Source organism: Bos taurus, chromosome 23 (assembly GCF_002263795.3).
Source record: "Bos taurus isolate L1 Dominette 01449 registration number 42190680 breed Hereford chromosome 23, ARS-UCD2.0, whole genome shotgun sequence".
NCBI lineage: Eukaryota > Metazoa > Chordata > Mammalia > Artiodactyla > Bovidae > Bos > Bos taurus.
In genome coordinates this window covers 348,774-369,155 of record NC_037350.1, presented here as the reverse complement: position 1 = coordinate 369,155, position 20,382 = coordinate 348,774, and the positions used below count along the sequence as shown (strand labels likewise).

At 35.8% G+C, this 20,382-nt stretch overlaps 1 protein-coding gene across 8 annotated transcripts in view; it reads left to right on the top strand.

Moving 5' to 3' along the window:
* KHDRBS2 (KH RNA binding domain containing, signal transduction associated 2) overlaps positions 1-20,382 on the top strand; it is a 773,215-nt gene that overhangs the window by 592,090 nt on the left and 160,743 nt on the right. For all 8 annotated transcript variants that reach the window (XM_059880504.1, XM_024983848.2, XM_059880501.1 and 5 more), the window contains exon 7: positions 8,721-8,800. In XM_059880504.1, the coding sequence (XP_059736487.1) occupies positions 8,721-8,800 (80 nt within the window). The remainder of the gene's footprint in view (positions 1-8,720; positions 8,801-20,382) is intronic.

The window sequence follows — 20,382 nt, the reverse complement described above, 5'->3', positions numbered from 1 at the left end:
TCTAAAGAACTATTGTAAAGAATGAATGGCCAGTCAAGAGAAAGATGACTAACATTCGTAAATCAAGCAGCATAAATTTAAACATATTATTTAACACAAAAATAAATAAAATCACATTTATGGATGTGAGAATTGGACTATAAGGAAAACTGAATGCCAAAGAATTGATGCTTTTGAACTGTGGGGCTGGAGAAAAAAAAAAAAATCCTTTGGCCCTTGTGAGTCCCTTGGACTGCAAGGAGATCCAGCCAGTCCATCCTAAAAGAGACCAGTCCTGGGTGTTTATTGGAAGGACTGATGCTGAGGCTGAAACTCCAATACTTTGGCCACCTCATGCAAAGAGTTGACTCATTGGAAAATACCCTGATGCTAGGAGGGGCTGGGGACAGGAGGAGAAGGGGTCGACAGAGGATGAGTTGTCTGGATGGCATCACCAACTCGATGCACATGAGTTTGAGTGAACTATGGGAGTTGGTGATGCACAGGGAGGTGTGGCGTGCTGTGATTCATGGGGTCGAAAAAAGTTGGACACAAGTGAGCTACCAAACTGAACTGAACTGAAATACTAAAATACTACTAAAACAATAGGTGGAAAAGCTACATGAGAACTGGAAGTTGGAGAAGGAGAAGAAAAGTAGCTGTTGCGTTTTGGGGAAAAAAAAAAATCCTTTGGCCCTATTTTAAAACAATCTGTATGCAATATTATATACAGACACTATTTTTTTTTTAATTCAATAGAAACAATTAGGAACTTGAAAGATCAAACTGAGGAACTGGTCCATACTTCAGAGCATAAATAAGATGAAATCAAAACCATTAACAGAAAAATACAAGAAAGGTACAAGAAAATAGAAATAATTGAGATCAGACTCAGAAAAAACCCAAACTATCATTATATATGAGTAAATCAAATGGGGGAGTAATAAAGAAGTAATGTTTTTAAGATATTCTTTGTTGATGAAAAATAGTAGCTCTCAGATTCAGTTCAGGTCGGTTGCTCAATTGTGTCCGACTCTTTGCAACCCCATGAACCGCAGCACGCCAGGCCTCCCTGTCCATCACCAACTCTCGGAGTTTAATAAAACTCATGTCCATTGAGTCGATGATGCCATCCAACCATCTCATCCTCTGTCGTCGCCTTCTCCTTCCGCCTTCAGTCTTTTCCAGCTTAAAGTTTTTTTCAAGTAAGTCAGTTCTTCACATTAGGTGGCCAAAGTATTAGAGATTCAGCTTCAGCATCAGTCTTTCCAATGAATATTCAGGACTGATTTCCTTTAGGATGGACTGGTTGGATCCCCTTGCAGTCCAAGGGACTCTCAAGAGTCTTATCAAACATCACAGTTCAAAAACATCAATTCTTTGGTGCTCAGCTTTCTTTATAGTCCAACTCTTACATCCATATATGACTACTGGGAAAACTATAGCTTTGACTAGATGGACCTTTGTTGGCAAAGTAATGCCTCTGCTTTTTAATATGGTGTCTAGGTTGTCATAACTTTTCTTCCAAGGAGCAAGTGTCTTTTAATTTCATGGATGCAGTTACCATCTGCAGTGATTTTGGAGCCCAAATAAATAAAGTCTATCACTGCTTCCACTGTTTCCCCACCTTTTTGCCATAAAGTGATGGGACCAGATGCCATGATCTTCGTTTTCTGAATGTTGAGCTTTAAGCCAACTTTTTCACATCCTCTTTCACTTTCATCAAGATGCTCTTTAGTTCTTCTTCACTTTCTACCACAAGTGTAGTGTCATCTGCATATCTGAGGTTATTGATATTTCTTTGGGAAATCTTGACTCCACCTTTTTTCATGATGTACTCTGCATATAAGTTAAATAAACAGGGTGACAGTATACAGCTTTGACATACTCCTTTCCTATTTGGAACCAGTCTTTTGTCCCACGTCAAGTTCTAACCATTTCTTCCTGACCTGCGTGTAGATTCCTCAGGAGGCAGGTGAGGTGGTTTGGTATTCCCATCTCTTGAAGAGTCCACAGTCTGTTATGACCCACATAGTCAAAGGCTTTGGCATAGTCAATAAAGCAGAAATAGATGTTTTTCTGGAACTCTCTTGCTTTTTAGATGATCCAGCGGATGTTGGCAATTTGATCTCTGGTTCCTCTGACTTTTCTTTTTTTTTTAATGTAAATTTATTTATTTTAATTGGAGGCTAATTACTTTACAATATTGTATTGGTTTTGCCATACATTAATATGAATCCACCATGGGTATACACATATTCCTCATCCTGAACCCCCTCCCACCTCCCTCCCCGTACCATCCCTCTGGGTCATCCCAGTGCACCAGCCCCAAGCATCCTGTATCCTGCATCAAACCTGGACTGGCGATTCATTTCTTATCTGATATTATGCATGTTTCAATGCCATTCTTCCAAATCATCCCACCCTCTCCCTCTCCCACAGAGTCCAAAAGACTGTTCTATACATCTGTGTCTCTTTTGCTGTCTCGCATGCAGCATTATTGTTACCATCTTTCTAAATTCCATATATATGCATTAGTATACTGTATTGGTGTTTTTCTTTCTGGCTTACTTCACTCTGTATAATCAGCTCCAGTTTCATCCACCTCATTAGAACTGATTCAAATGTATTCTTTTTAATGGCTGCGTAATATTCCATTGTGTATATGTACCACAGCTTTCTTATCCATTCATCTGTTGATGGACATCTAGGTTGCTTCCATGTCCTGGCTATTATAAATGGTGCTACAATGAACATTGGGGTACCTGTGTCTCTTTCTTTTTTTTTTCTAATTTTATTTTATTTTTAAACTTTACATAATTGTATTAGTTTTGCCAAATATCAAAATGAATCCGCCACAGGTATACATGTGTTCGGAGAGGGTGTGGAGAAAAGGGAACCCTCTTACACTGTTGGTGGGAATGCAAACTAGTACAGCCACTATGGAGAACAGTGTGGAGATTCCTTAAAAAACTGGAAATAGAACTGCCTTATGATCCAGCAATCCCACTGCTGGGCATACACACTGAGGAAACCAGAAGGGAAAGAGACACGTGTACCCCAATGTTCATCGCAGCACTGTTTATAATAGCCAAGACATGGAAACAACCTGTGTCTCTTTCAATTCTGGTTTCCTCGGTGTGTATGCTCAGTAGTGGGATTGCTGGGTCGTAAGAGGGTTCTATTTCCAGTTTTTTAAGGACTCTCCACACTGTTCTCCATAGTGGCTGAACTAGTTTGCATTCCCACCAACAGTGCAAGAGGGTTCCCTTTTCTCCACACCCTCTCCAGCATTTACTGCTTGTAGACTTTTGGATCGCAGCCATTCTGACTGGCATGAAATGGTACCTCATCGTGTTTTTGATTTGCATTTCTCTGATAATGAGTGATGTTGAGCATCTTTTCATGTGTTTGTTCACTATCTGTATGTCTTCTTTGGATAAATGTCTGTTTAGTTCTTTGGCCCATTTTTTGATTGGGTCCTTTATTTTTCTGGAATTGAGCTGCAGAAGTTGCTTGTATATTTTTGAGATTAGTTGTTTGTCAGTTGCTTCATTTGCTATTATTTTCTCCCATTCTGAAGGCTGTCTTTTCACCTTGCTTAGAGTTTTCTTTGTTGTGCAGAAGATTTTAGTTTTAATTAGGTCCAATTTATTTATTTTTTATTTTATTTCCAGTGTTCTGGGAGGTGAGTCATAGAGGATCCTGCTGTGATTTATGTCAGATAGTGTTTTGCCTATGTTCTCCTCTAGGAGTTTTATAGTTTCTGGTCTTACATTTAGATCTTTAATCCATTTTGAGTTTATCTTTTTGTATGGTGTTAGAAAGTGTTCTAGTTTATTCTTTTACAAGTGGCTGACCAGGTTTCCCAGCACCACTTGTTAAAGAGATTGTCTTTTCTCCATTGTATATTCTTGCCTCCTTTGTCAAAGATAAGGTGTCCATAAATGTGTGGATTTATCTCTGGGCTTTCTATTTTCTTCCATTGATCTATACTTCTGTCTTTGTGCCAGTACCATACTGTCTTGATGACTGTGGCTTTGTAGTACAGCCTGAATTCAGGCAGGTTGATTCCTCCAGTTCCATTCTTCTTTCTCAAGATAGCTTTGGCTATTTGAGTTTTTTTTTTTTTTTTTGTTTGTTTGTTTGTTTGTTTTAATACAGATTGTGAAATTATTTGTCTAGCTCTGTGAAAAATACTGTTGGTAGCTTAATAGGGATTGCATTGTATCTATAGATTGCTTTGAGTAGTATACTCATTTTCAATATATAGATTCTTCCGATCCATGAACATGGTATATTTCTCCATCTATTAGTGTCCTTTTTGATTTCTTTCAGCAGTGTTTTATAGTTTTCTATATATATAGGTCTTTAGTTTCCTTAGGTAGATAGATTCCTAAATGTTTTATTCTTTTCATTGTAATTGGTGAATGGAATTGTTTCCTTAATTTATCTTTCTATTTTCTCATTATTAGAGTATAGGAATGCAAGGGTTTTCTGTGTGTTGATTTTATATCCTGCAACTTTTCTATATTCATTGATTAGCTCTAGTAATTTTCCGGTGGAGTCTTTAGGGTTTTCTATGTAGAGGATCATGTCATCTGCAAACAGTGAGAGTTTTACTTCTTTTTCAACTTGGATTCCCTTTATTTCTTTTTCTGCTCTGATTGCTGTGGCCAAAACTTCCAAAACTATATTGAATAAACTAGTAGTGAGAGTGGGCACCCTTGTCTTGTTCCTGACTTTATGGGAAATGCTTTCAATTTTTCACCATTGAAGATAATGCTTGCTGTTGGTTTATCACATATAGCTTTTACTATGTTGGGGTATGTTCCTTCTATTCCTGCTTTCTGGAGAGCTTTTATCATAAATGGATGTTGAATTTTGTTAAAAGCTTTCTCTGCATCTATTGAGATAGTCATATGGCTTTTATTTTTAAATTTGTTAATGTGGTATATTACATTGATTGATTTGTGGATATTGAAGAATCCTTGCATCTCTGGAATAAAGCCCCCTTGGTCATGGTGTATGATCTTTTTAATGTGTTGTTGGATTCTATTGCTAGAATTTTGTTACGGATTTTTGCATCGATGTTCATCAGTGATATAGGCCTGTAGTTTTCTTTTTTTGTGGCATCTTTGTCAGGTTTTGGTATTAGAGTGATGGTGGCCTCATAGAATAAGTTTGAAAGTTTACCTTCCTCTGTAATTTTCTAGAAGAGTTTGAGTAGGATAGGTATTAGCTCTTCTCTAAATTTTTGGTAGAATTCAGCTGTGAAGCTGTCTGGACCTGGGCTTTTTTTTTTTTTTTTTTTTGCTGGAAGATCTCTGATTACAGTTTCAATTTCTGTGCTTGTGATGGGTCTGTTAAGATTTTCTATTTCTTCCAAGTTCAGTTTTGGAAAGTTGTACTTTTCTAAGAATTTGTCCATTTATTCCAAGTTGTGCATTTTATTGGCATATATTCTAAAACCAGCTTGAACATCTGGAAGTTCATGGCTCACGCATTGCTGAATCCTGGCTTAGAATTTTAAGCATTCCTTTACTAGCATGTGAGATGAGTGCAATTGTGCAGTAATTTGAGCGTTCTTTGGCATTGCATTTCTTTGGGATTGGAATGAAAACTGACCTTTTCCTGTCCTGTGGCCACTGCTGAGTTTTCCACATTTGCTGGCATATTGAGTGTAGCACTTTCACAGCGTCGTCTTTTAGGATTTGAAATAGCTCAACTGGAATTCCATCACCTCCACCAGCTTTGTTTGTAGTGATGCTTCCTAAGCCCCACTTGACTTCACACTCCAGGATGTCTGGCTCTAGGTGAGTGATCACACCATCGTGATTATCTGGGTCATGAAGATCTTTTTTGTACAGTTCTTCTGTGTATTCTTGCCACCTCTTCTTAATATCTTCTGCTTCTGTTAGGTCCCTACCATTTCTGTCCTTTATCAAGCCCATCTTTGTATGAAATGTTCCCTTGCTATCTCTAATTTCTTGAATAGATCTTTAGTCTTTACCATTCTGTTGTTTTCCTCTATTTCTTTTCATTGATCACTGAGGAATGCTTTCTTATTTCTCCTTGCTATTCTTTGGAACTCTGCATTCAAATGGGTATATCTTTTCTTTTATCCTTTGCCATTTGCTTCTCTTCCTTTCATAGTTATCTGTAAGGCCTCCTCAGACAACCATTTTGCCTTTTTTCACTTCTTTTTCTTGGGGATGATCTCCTGTACAATGTCACAAACCTCCATCCATAGTTATTCAGGTACCCTGTCTATCAGATCTAATACCTTGAATCTATTTGTCACTTCCACTGTATAATCATAAGGGATTTGATTTAGGTCATACATGGTCTAGTGGTTTTCCCTACTTTCTTCAATTTAAGTCTGAATTTGGCAATAATAAGTTCATGATCTGAGCCACAGTCAGCTCCCAGTTTTGTTTTTGCTGACTGTATAGAGTTTCTCCATCTTTGGCTGCAAAGAATATAATCAATCTGATTTGGTTTTGGCCATCTGGTGATCCATGTGTAGAATCTTCTCTTGTGTTTTTGGAACAGGGTGTTTGCTATGACCAGTGTTCCCTTGGCAAAAGTCTATTAGCCTTTGCCCTGCCTTTTCGGTACTTGATTGCCAAATTTGCCTGTTACTCCAGTTATTTTTTTTACTTTCTTATTTTGTATTCCAGTCCCCTATCAAGTAGAAGACATCTTTTTTTGGTGTTAGTTCTAGAAGACCCTGTAAGTCTTCATAGAATTGTTTAACTTCAGCTTCTTCAGCATTGCTGGTTGGGGCATAGGCTTGGATTATCATTATATTGAATGGTTTGCCTTGGAAACGAACAAAGATCATTCTGTCATTTTTGAGGTTGCACCCAAGTACTGCATTTCAGACTCTTATTGACTATGATGGCTACTCCATTTCTTTTAAGGGATTCTTGCCCACGGTAGTAGATATAATGGTCATCTGAGTTAAATCCACCCATTCCAGTCAATTTTAGTTCACTGATCCCTAAAATGTCTATGTTCACTCTTGCCATCTCCTGTTTGACCACTTCCAATTTGACTTGATTCATGGACCTAACATTCCAGGTTCCTATGCAATATTGCTCTTTACACCATCGGACTCTACTTCCATCACCAGTCATGTCCACAACTTGGTGTTGGTTTTGCTTTGGCTCTGTCTCTTCATTCTTCCTTGAGCTAGGTCTCAACTGATCTCCAGTAGCATATTGGGCACCTACCGACCTGGAGAGTTCATCTTTCAGTGTCCTATCATTTTGTCTTTTCTTCCTATTCATGGGGTTCTCAAGGCAAGAATACTGAAGTAGTTTGCCATTCCCTTCTCCAGTGGACCACGTTTTGCCAGACCTCTCCACCATGACCTGTCCATCTTGGGTGGCCCTACACAGCATGGCTCATAGTTTCAGTGAGTTAGACAAGGCTGTGGTCCATGTGATCAGATTGGTTAACTTTCTGTGATTGTGATTTTCAATCTACTGCCCTCTGATGGAGAAGGATAAGAAGCTTATGGAAGCTTCCTGATGGGATAGACTGGCTAAAGGGGAAGCTAGGTCTTGATTAAACTTGTTTTCAGATTAAATTAACTCAGAAATCTTAGTCAAAATTAATGTGGAAAAATACACATATTTTGGTTTAAATTTATGAACACAATAAGGAGAGATTTGCAAGCCTCCAGACTGAAATGGAGTTATAAAATTGATAGGGTGGGATGGATGTACATTCTAAAGAAAGTATTGCACCAACAAAGATACAGAACAGAAAAAATAAAGGCTTTCTTACAAGTTCAGAGTAATCGAGATGGATAGCAAGAGTTTAAAATAAAGTCAATGACCACAAAAGAAAACAAAACTAAATCACTAAAAGAACAATGTACAATTGGAATATATACTTTGTATACATTATACATTCTTTCCTTTCTCCTTTCATTTTTTTTAACAATAATTACTATACCTTTTTTACTAAAAGTTTAAGAATCCAGATTTCAGATTCAGTCTAATTATTATTATTATGGGAAGAAATAAATTCCAGTAGCATTGTAACAAATAGATTTTTGTCACCATTAGGTTATCATAACTATTCATATTATCTCATCAGATCAGATCAGATCAGCCGCTCAGTTGTGTCCGACTCTTTGCGACCCCATGAATCGCAGCACGCCAGGCCTCCCTGTCCATCACCAATTCCCAGAGTTCACTCAGACTCATGTCCATTGAGTCAGTGATGCCATCCAGCCATCTCATCCTCTGTCGTCCCCTTTTCCTCTTGCCCCCAATCCCTCCCAGCATCAGAGTCTTTTCCAATGAGTCATCTCTTCGCATGAGGTGGCCAAAGTACTGGAGTTTCAGCTTTAGCATCATTCCTTCCAAAGAAATCCCAGGGCTGATCTTCAGAATGGACTGGTTGGATCTCCTTGCAGTCCAAGGGACTCTCTCATAGCATTTAACAAAATATTATGATTTTTAAAATTTGTCTTGAACAAAATTCTAAATAAATCCTCGAATAGGCATTGCTGCTTCAATGATATGTTGAGTTTGATTATTATATATTAAAATTTGGACCATGAAATATTACTCGACATTGCATACAAATTGTTTACCTAGTAAAATATGATGTAAAGTGACTAAACAAACATAAAAACTAAGTTAAGATCTCATTAATGAACAACAGATTAATCAGTTACTCAAGCTGTTTGCTAATATATCTTTTTACCATTTTTGCCTCAGGGTTATGATGGCTATGGGGGTGAATATGATGATGAAATCTATGAGACTTATGACAATAGCTATCCCATCCAAGCACAAAGGTAAGGTATACTTTGTCTAAAGCATCCTTCTTGGGATGATTTTTTATCATGCCATTTTGTTTCTTGTATCTGAATATTAGTTACATTTTGTGAAAGTTTCCAGCAGTGGATTTAATTTATTGTCCTTCTGAATTATCAAATTACTTACTAGACTATGAGAAGTAAAAGATAATGATCTTACAATTGGTAATAATGAAATAGTAGTATGCAGTTTTAAAACTAGGTGATTATCATAACTAATCAACTCATTATATGAGTTTATATTTTAAAAAATACTGTTAATATTAGAGTTTATTTTTAGTGAATTCATAATTAAGACAATAATAAAAACAAATCTCTTGTTCATTGGGGCTATATTGCCAGAAATTTAATTTTTATTTTTAAGACAAAAGATAGGAAAATATTGGTGCTGTGAAAAGAGAAAAAATCTTAAAACATCTTATGGAATCAAGAATTTATTTCTTTTAATTGATTTAAAATTTCCAACAAACAAAAGTATAAGACCAGACAGCTTCACAAACAAACTCTAAAAAACATTTAGCAAAGAACTAACACCTGTCCTTCTGAAATCATTCCAAAAGTCTCAGAGAAAGGAAAACTCCAAAACTCATTCTAGGAGGCCACTAGTACCCTGATACCAATACCAGACAAAGATACTGCAAAAAGAAAAGAAAAGAAAATTAATGGCCAATATCACTGATGAAAATAGATGAAAACAATCGTGTACAAAATACTAGCACGTTCCATTAAATCATCATACACCATGATCATGTGGTATTTATTCCAGGGATGCAAGGACTTTTCAATATCAACAAATCAATGTGTGATACACCACATCAACAAGTTGGAGAATATTAACCATACTGTCATTTCAATGGATACATAAAAAGCTTTTTACAAAATTCAACACTCAGTTATGACAATAACTCTCCAGAAAGTGGGCATAGAAGGAGCATACCTCAACATAATAGAGGCCATATATGACTAACCTACAGCTAACTTCATACTCAATGGTGAAAAACTGAAAGCATTTTCTCTAAGATCGGTAACAAGACAAGGATTTCCACTCTTGCATTTTTATTTAACATAGGTTTGGAAGTCTTAGATTTGGAAATCAGAGAAAAAATAAAAGAAATAATGGGAACACAAATTGGGGGCGGGGGAGTGAAACTGTCATCATTTGTGTACAATATGATACTATACGTAGAAAATCCTAAAGATGCCACCAGATGGCTCAGTTCAGTTCAGTTCAGTCACTCAGTTGTGTCTGACGTTTTTCAACTCCACAGACTTCAGCACACCAGGCTTTCCTGTCCATAAGCAACCCCTGGAACTTACTCAAACTCATGTCCATTGAGTCAGTGATGCCATCCAAACATCTCTGCTGTCCCCTTATTTCCCCCCCTTTAATTTTTCCCAGCATCAGGGTCTTTTCAAATGAGTCAGTTCTTTGCACCAGATAGCCAAAGTATTGGAGTTTCAGCTTCAACATCAGTCTTTCCAATGAATATTCAGGACTTATTTCCTTTAGGATTAACAGGTTAGTTCTCCATGCAATCCAAGGGACTCTCAAGAGTCTTCTCCAACACCACAGTTCAGAAGCATCAATTCTTCTGTGCTCAGCTTTCTTTATAGTCCAACTGTCACATCCATACATGACTAATGGAAAAACCATAGCTTTGACTAGACAGGGACCTTTGTGGGTAAAGTAATGTCTCTGCTTTTTAATATACTGTCTAGGTTGGTCATAGCTTTTCTTCCAGGGAGCAAGCATCTTTTAATTTTATGGCTGCAGTCACTATCTGCAGTGATTTTGGAGCCCCCCCCCCCAAATAAAGTTTGTCACTGTTTCCATTGTTTCCCCATCTATTTTCCATGAAGTGATGGGACCAGATGCCATGATCTTAGTTTTCTGAATGTTGAGTTTTAAGCCAACTTTTTCACTCTTCCTTCCACTTTTATCAAGAGGTTCTTTGGTTCTTTGTTTTCTACCAGAAGGGTGGTGCCATCTGCTAATCAATGAATTTGGCTAATTGGTGTTTTGGGGTGCAAAATTAACACACAGAAGTCTGTTGCATTTCTACACACTAACAAAGATAAGAAAGGGAAACCAAGGAAACCATCCAATTGCTGCAAAAAAATAAATAAATAAAATATCCTGGTATAAACCTATCTAGGGAGCCAAAATACTTTTACTCTGAAAACTACAAGAGACTATAAGAAAATGATAAGAAAGAAAGAATGAAAGGAGGAAAGAAAGAAATGATTACACAAATGGATGGAGTAAAGATATATCAAGTTCTTGGATTTGAAGAATCAATATTGTCAAAATGAATATACTACCCATGGAAATCTACAGATTCAATGCAATTGCTCTCAAATGACCAATGCCATTTTTCACAGAACTAGAATTTTTTTAAATCTTAAAATTTCTGTGGAGACACAGAAGACCTCAAATAGTTAAAGAAATCTTCAAACAAAAATGGAGCTGGAAAAATCAGGCTGCCTGACTTCAGACTATACTACAAAGCTACAGTCATCAAAAGAGTGTGATACTGGCACAAAAACAGAAATAAAGATCAATAGAACAGGGTGGAAAGCCCAGAAATAAACTCGCACACCTATGGTCAATTAATCTATGATAAGGGAGGCAAGAATATATAATGAAGAAAAGACAGTCTCTTCAATAAGTGGTGCTGAGAAAACTGAACAGCTATGTGCAAAAGAAGGAAATTAGAACATTTTTTAATGCCATACACAAAAATAAACTCAAAACGGATCAAAGATCTAAATGTAAGACCCGATATTATAAAATTATTAGAGGAAAATATAGGTAGAATACTATTTTATATAAATCATAACAATATACTTTCCCCTCTGTCTCTTAGAGTAAGGGACATAAAAATGAAAATAAACAAATGGGACCTAATCAAACTCAAAATCTTTTGCACAGAAAAAGAAACCTAAGCAAAGGAAAAGACAACCCACAAAATGGGTGAAAATATTTGCAAATTATGTGACCAGCAAGGGATTAATCTCCAAAATCTACAAACAGGTCACACAGCTTAATATCATAAAAGTAGCAATCCAAAATGGGCAGAAGATGCTCTTAAAGAGACATATCTCTGAAGAAGACAACAGATGGCTAACAGGTGAATGAAAAGGTGTTCGATATCACTAATGATTAGAGAAATGCTAATCAAAACTACAAGGATGTATCACCTCACATCAGTCAGAATGGCTATTATCAAAAAAACACCTATCAACAATAAATGCTGGAGAGGGTGTGGAGAAAAGGGAGTCCTCTTACACAATTGGTGGGAATGTAAATTGGTGAAACCACTATTGAGTATAATAAGAAAGTCCCTTAAGAAACTAAAAGAGCTTACTTCACTCTGCATAATAGGCTCCAGTTTCATCCACCTCATTAGAACTGATTCAAATGTATTCTTTTTAATGGCTCCAATACAATATTGTAAAGTAATTAACCTCCAATTAAAATAAATAAATTTATATTAAAAAAAGAAACTAAAAGAGCTACCATATTATTAATAATCCAACTCCTGAGCTTGTATCCAGAGAAAAACATGATTTGAATAGATGCATGTATTCCAATGCTTATTGCAATAGCCAAGACATGGAAGCAACATGAATGCCCATTGACAGAAAAATAGATAAGTAGATAAAGAAAAATTGGTACATATATACAATAAAATATTACTCAGCTTAAAAATAATCAAATGATCTAATTTGCATCAACATGAATAGATTTGGAAATTATCATACTAAGTAAAGTAAGCCAGACAAAACAAACATCATATGGGACTGATTATACACAAAATCTAAAATAAATTATACAAATGAATGTATTTACAAAACATAAACAGAATCACAGACTTAGAGAATGAATTTATGGTTACCAGGGGTGAAGAGTTGAGGAAGGGAGAGTTTGGAAATTTGGGATTGACATGTACACACTGCTGTATTTAAAATGGATAACCAACATGAAGACTCTTGAGAGTCCCTTAGATTGCAAGGAGATCAAACCAGTCAATCCTAAAGGAAACCAACCCTGAATATTCATTGGAAGGACTGATGTTGAAGCTGAAGCTCCAATAATTTGGCCACCTGATGCTAAGAGCTGACTCATTAGAAAAGACCCTGATGCTGGGAAAGATTGAAGGCAGGAGCAGAAGGGGACAAGAGAAGATGAGATGGTTGGATGGCGTCACTGACTCAATGGTCATGAGTTTGAGCAAGCTCTGGGAGTTGGTGATGGACAAGGAAGCCTGGTGTGCTACAGTCCATGGAATTGCAAAGAGTCGGACATGATGGAGTGGCTGAATTGAACTAAATGAACATGAACCTACTGTCTAGCACAGGAAACTCTGTTCAATATTATACAGTAACCTAAATGGGAAAAGAATTTGAAAAAGAATAGATGCATACATATGTATAACTGAATCACTTTTCTCTACACCTGAAAATAATGCAATGTTGTTAATCAACTCTAATATAATATGCTTTTAAGAAAGTGAATTATAGGCTCAATATATGAATTTTAGGACACAAATATTCAGTCTTTAGAAATTGTATTTTTTTCAAGCCTTTTCCCTCATTTTTGTGTTCAAATACCTGCAGTTCTTACATAGAGACAACATATTTTCATAAAATTTAGTCTGAAGGAACTGGAGGGGTCATCAACAATAAAAGTGAATTACAATTAAAAAAAAGCAAGCAAAGAAAGAATTCTTTCCTTTCTTAGTGAATATCTTATAAATATCTCTATATATACTCACAATCTGTGATAAAATGAATTTCTACTTTTTGAAAGTTGGATTTATTGAAGTATTATATTTACATATGGTAAAATTTGCCCATCTAGGCTACAGTTGTACAAGTTTGACCAATACAATCCATTATTATGCCAACATTATGATATAGGGCTTTTTAATCAACCCCAAGTATTTCCATACTGGTCTTTAGGGTCAACATTTTCCACACCCGAGGCCCTGGGAACCATGATTCACCTTGTCACTATAGTTTTCTAGAATGTCGTATGCTGCTAAGTCACTTCAGCATGTCCGATTCTGTGTAACCCCAGAGACGGCAGCCCACCAGGCTCCCCCGTCCCTGGTATTCTCCAGGCAAGAACACTGGAGTGGGTTGCCATTTCTTTCTCCAATGCATGAAAGTGAAAAGTGAAAGTGACATCGGTCAGTTGTGTCCAACTCCTAGCAATCCCATGTACTGCAGCCTACGAGGCTCCTCCATCCATGGGATTTTCCAGGCAAGACTACTATTAGGGCCCAATTCCTTTCAATTTATTACAGGAGAATTAATGCTGTTGTTCATAATTCCTTTACTAAATCTAGAAAAAAGAAACTTTGGTGCTCAAGCAGATAAACAGCCCACTTAGACAAAGCACTATTTTAAAAAGAGGTGGCCAAGTCTATAAAGATACAAAATATCCTCCTGAAGTCTTTGTGCAATTTGAAGCTCTGATACTTGTAGAAGTATAAATGCTACAAACTTATAAAACATCACCTGAGAGTTCACTTGAACTTCCTCCAAATTCATTAAGTTTTGTAAATCTTAAACATCAAGCTCCCAATTCTAATCCTTTGTTTCAGCCCATTGTTTGCCATCTTCAAGAGTTGTATAAGAAGAACCAATAAAAAGTATAGAATTCTTAATCTGCCTTCTTATTCACTCCATATCTATTCATGTTGTTGTGTGTATTAGTGTTCTTTCCCTTTTTACTATGGTGTGGCATTTCACTGTACCACAGTGTCCTCATTCACCAGTTTAAGGACATTTGAGTTATTTCTATATTTTGCAATTATGAATAAAGTTGGTATAAAACAAATACATCTTTAGAAAAGTTAATCATGTATATTTTTTTTCTGAAAATAATTTACAAATTTCATGGGCAAGTAGGAATCCATGTGATTATTAGCTAAATGATTCTTCCCATATATGATTCACAGAAACACAATAGGACTAAAGGTCACAAAATCATGATAACATTGATCATTTACTGATCAGTTTATTCACACCCAAAAAGATTTGAATGCATTAAGTAATATTTGGAGGAGGGAAATGGCAAATAAAGAAACCACTTTAAGTTCATTAAGTAGTGGAGGACATCTCTGTGTTGTATTACATAGTGAATGTTTTATGGCCTGAGAGACAGCATAGTGAAAGGTATGACAGAGAATTCTATTTTGGGAAATCACTTTAGACAATTAGAAAAAAAAAAAAAAAAACTCATGTGAACATAAGCCTGTAAAACTCAATGTAACTTAAGATATCACTAAGGAAATGACCATTTTCAGCTTTGAGTTCTTGATTACTTTGTATCAGGGTAAATAAAAAAGGCATCATGAACCAAAAGCTACTGCTTCAGGTAATAACTTAATTGTTCCAATTACACATTGGAACACAGCAGTTACTTAGGGTGGGGGAGAAGCTTTGTACCACATCCCAAACCTTAAATAGACTACTGTATGCAAATTGGCTATTTAAAATACTTGCTAATATTTTCAATCAAATTTATATTTCATCACTGTATATTAGTGCATAAAAACAGTGATAATAAAGTTCTGTACCATGTTTCAGAAAGTGTTGACAGAAAACATAATTACCACATACTATGAACACTGCTAAAATAGAGTAAAATGATTTCTTTATGTAGCTCTACAGTTACATTCAACTTGTAGAAATTTTGGAATGACTTTCTGCATCTTTATTCTGGTTAGATTTAATTGGATATGGTTTATTCTAATAAACAAGGAAGAAGAAAAAATTGGAGATTATAATAACTTATCTTGAATGTTTGAAAAGTGAATACTAGAATAATTGGATATAATTATGAATAAAATTTGGCTTCCCCAGTGGCTCAGCAGTAAAGAAACTGCCTGCAATGCAGAAAATGCATGAGATGCGGGTTCAATCTCTGAGTCAGGAAGATCCCCTGGAGGAGGGCATGGCAACCCATTCCAGTATTCTTGTCTGTAGAATCCCCTGGACAGAGGAGTCTGGTGGCCTACAGTCCATAAGATTGCAAAGGGTCTGACTGAAGTAACTGAACACACACACACATGTATAAAATTTAATGGCTATGTAGAATAACCTGAAAATCACTTTGTATTTATGAAATATAATTTATATGTAAAATATATTTTCTATGCACTCTACTACCTTCTCTTTTCCATTTCTTATCCATTCAATTTTTTATGGATAAATACTTCCCACATTCCTAGACCAAGTTCAAAAACCAATACTTCTGAAGTCTTTTGTTAAATCTATATTTGTGAATAATCTGTTTCTATGCTGAATTTCAACAGCACCCTATCTTTATTTCTTTACATTTTCTCTCTCTGCCTTGTGCTGGGAATATTTATGTACCTGTCCCTTTTCACTCTAACTACTTGCCTATAATCCTAGTCTGATACATCCTCTTGTCTTTCACAAAATCTATCTTTGAGCATTTCATGATGTGTGTGCTGAACAGATGATCATAGAAATCATGGATGTGAGACCTGAGAGGTATCTACAAGATGGGGATAAAAAATAAGAGCCTTATCCCTCAAAGAGAATCCAATATTTGGAATTACATGTATCATTTTTACCAACAAAATATTTATATATTTCTGAATAACAGTGCTAAAGCAGAAAGAAAGAGGTCATGAAATTAACTACAGTGATATTAGTACTCTGTATGTAATAATAATTAAGCACTTGTTAAACGATTACTTGTGCCAGAGAATATACTCACCATACAGTGACAATAAATATTTTTCAGTTTGTAAATGTATTTTAACATTTTCTCCTAAGAATGTGTTGGAGAAGGAGTCATGTGCAAGCTGCATATATACTTAAATTAATATACGTGAAACAGCTATTATAGAGTAAACAATTATTAAGAATTAGAAATAAAAGTTTACTTTCTAGAAAAATCAGTTTGAAATTGGTTCTGTTTTCAGCTGGTGGTTCTTTAATTGGACTTTTTAAAGTATTGTTTAGATTTATGAGGACAAATGGAGAAAGCTTTTAGAGAAATATGTGATCATAAAGCATATCTATTATTTAAAAATAATATGAGTATTATTTTGACAATGTAGTGGTAAAATCAGAAGAAACACTGATTTAGAACTTTGAAGGTAAAACTATAAGTTTTGTGTGACTTAGCAGAACTGAGATAAAAGGAAAAAATTATTTAGATAAAATGGGTCTTAATTGACTAGTTACTCAGCACAAGTGAATACAGAATTTGTGGAGATTATAAAATCAGATCTGGAAGTTGCCTAAATGGAATAATTATTTCATTTTTAGTAGAGAATCTAACAGAAGTTCACAAGGTAACAGCCCTACAAATGTTCACCTGGAGTTCAGAAACTATAAGACATCAATTAGCCCCCAACTGTCTTATAAGATGTTGTTAGTTAGTTGTGGAAAATTTCAAAAGGATCATAAAAGGGGCTTTACTAAAAATTCCTTAGGAGGCAGCTCAACTAAATAATGCGTTAAGGTCTGATGAAGATGAAAATGATATGGAGGGTTTCCAGTCATCTTTTTCTCTTATCCTGCATCTATGAGAAGGAAAAGTAAAGAAATAGATTAATAAGATTACTATACGTTTCAAATTGCAGGGCTAGTATTGCAGTTTCCAGGGGAGCTCAATTACTTGAATTCTATGGCTTGAGACAAACTATAGAATCAACATCTGTGATCAACACCTGTAATTAGATCAAATATTAAATTCTGTATATGTTCTGATATCTTATTTTTTGTTACTCCTCAAAGTCATTAACATTCTCAGAAATCAGTCCTCTGTAATCACGTAAATTCACAAGTCTTTACAAACAAATTGTTTTTTTCCCCAACACAAAAATCTACACCAAATCAAATAGATACAGAAGAAAAGTAACTTTCATGTACTTAGAGGCAAATAGTAATTTTGCAAATGAAAGTCAAAAGATCAATTCTGATCTTTGATTCTTATAAGATTTTTTTTAATTTTATTTAATTTTTATGCCAAATATAAAAATGAATCCGCCACAGGTATACATGTGTTCCCCATCCTGAACCCTCCTCCCTCCTCCCTCCCCATACCATCCCTCTGGGTCGTCCCAGTGCACTAGCCCCAAGCGTCCAGAATCGCGCATCGAACCTGGACTGGCATCTCCTTTCATACATGATATTTTACATGTTTCAATGCCATTCTCCCAAATATTCCCACCTCTCCCTCTCCCACAGAGTCCATAAGACTGTTCTATACATCACTGTCTCTTTTGCTGTCTTGTTCACAGGGTTATTGTTACCACATTTCTAAATTCCATATATATGCGTTAGTATACTGTATTGGTGTTTTTCCTTCTGGCTTACTTCACTCTGTATAATAGGCTCCAGTTTCATCCACCTCATTAGAACTGATTCAAATGTATTCTTTTTAATGGCTGAGTAATACTCCATTGTGTATATGTACCACTGCTTTCTTATCCATTCATCTGCTGATGGGCATCTAGGTTGCTTCCATGTCCTGGGTATTATAAACAGTGCTGCAATGAACATTGGGGTACACGTGTCTCTTTCCCTTCTGGTTTCCTCAGTGCGTATGCCTAGCAGTGGGATTGCTGGATCATAAGGCAGTTCTATTTCCAGTTTTTTAAGGAATCTCCACACTGTTCTCCATAGTGGCTGTACTAGTTTGCATTCCCACCAACAGTGTAAGAGGGTTCCCTTTTCTCCACACCCTCTCCAGCATTTATTATTTGTAGACTTTTGGATCGCAGCCATTCTGACTGGTGTGAAATGGTATCTCATAGTGGTTTTGATTTGCATTTCTCTGATAATGAGTGATGTTGAGCATCTTTTCATGTGTTTGTTAGCCATCTGTATGTCTTCTTTGGAAAAATGTCTATTTAGTTCTTTGGCCCATTTTTTGATTGGGTCATTTATTTTTCTGGAGTTGAGCTATAGGAGTTGCTTTTATATTTTTTAGATTAGTTGTTTGTCAGTTGCTTCATTTCCTATTATTTTCTCCCATTCTGAAGGCTGCCTTTTCACCTTCCTAATAGTTTCCTTTGATGTGCAGAAGCTTTTAAGGTTAATTAGGTCCCATTTGTTTATTTTTGCTTTTATTTCCAATATTCTGGGAGGTGGGTCATAGAGGATCCTGCTGTGATGTATGTCAGAGAGTGTTTTGCCTATGTTCACCTCTAGGAGTTTTATAGTTTCTGGTCTTACGTTTAGATCTTTAATCCATTTTGAGTTTATTTTTGTGTATGTTGTTAGAAAGTGTTCTAGTTTCATTCTTCTACAAGTGGTTGACCAGATTTCCCAGCACCACTTGTTATAGAGATTGTCTTTAATCCATTATATATTCTTGCCTCCTTTGTCAAAGATAAGGTGTCCATATGTGCGTAGATTTATCTCTGGGCTTTCTATTTTGTTCCATTGATCTATATTTCTGTCTTTGTGCCAGTACCATACTGTCTTGATAACTGTGGCTTTGTAGTAGAGCCTGAAGTCAGGTAGGTTGATTCCTCCAGTTCCATTCTTCTTTCTCAGGATCACTTTGGCTATTCGAGGCTTTTTGTATTTCCATGCAAATTGTGAAATTATTTGTTCTAGCTCTGTGAAGAATACTGTTGGTAGCTTGATAGGGATTGCATTGAATCTATAAATTGCTTTGGATAGTGTACTCATTTTCACTATATTGATTCTTCCAATCCATGAACATGGTATATTTCTCCATCTATTAGTGTCCTCTTTGATTTCTTTCACCAGTGTTTTATAGTTTTCTATATATAAGTCTTTAGTTTCTTTAGGTAGATATATTCCCAAGTATTTTATTCCTTCGTTGCAATGGTGAATGGAATTGTTTCCTTAAATTCTCTTTCTGTTTTCTCATTATTAGTGTATAGGAATGCAAGAGATTTCTGTGTGTTGACTTTATATCCTGCAACTTTACTATAGTCATTGATTAGTTCTAGTAATTTTCTGGTGGAGTCTTTAGGGTTTTCTATGTAGAGGATCATGTCATCTGCAAATAGAGTTTTACTTCTTCTTTTCCAATTTGGATTCCTTTTATTTCTTTTTCTGCTCTGATTGCTGTGGCCAAAACTTCCAAAACTATGTTGAATAGTAAAGGTGAAAGTGGGCACCCTTGTCTTGTTCCTGACTTTAGAGGAAATGCTTTCAATTTTTCACCTTTGAGGATAATGTTTACTGTGGGTTTGTCATATATAGCTTTTATTATGTTGAGGTATGTTCCTTCTATTCCTGCTTTCTGGAGAGTTTTTATCATAAATGGGTTTTGAATTTTGTCAAAGGCTTTCTCTGCATCTATTGAGATAATCATATGGTTTTTATTTTTCAATTTGTCAATGTGGTGTATTACATTGATTGGTTTGCAGATATTGAAGAATCCTTGCATCCCTGGGATCAAGCCCACTTGGTCATGGTGTATGATCTTTTTAATGTGTTGTTGGATTCTGATTGCTAGAATTTTGTTAAGGATTTTTGCATCTATGTTCATCAGTGATATTGGCCTGTAGTTTTCTTTTTTTGTGGGA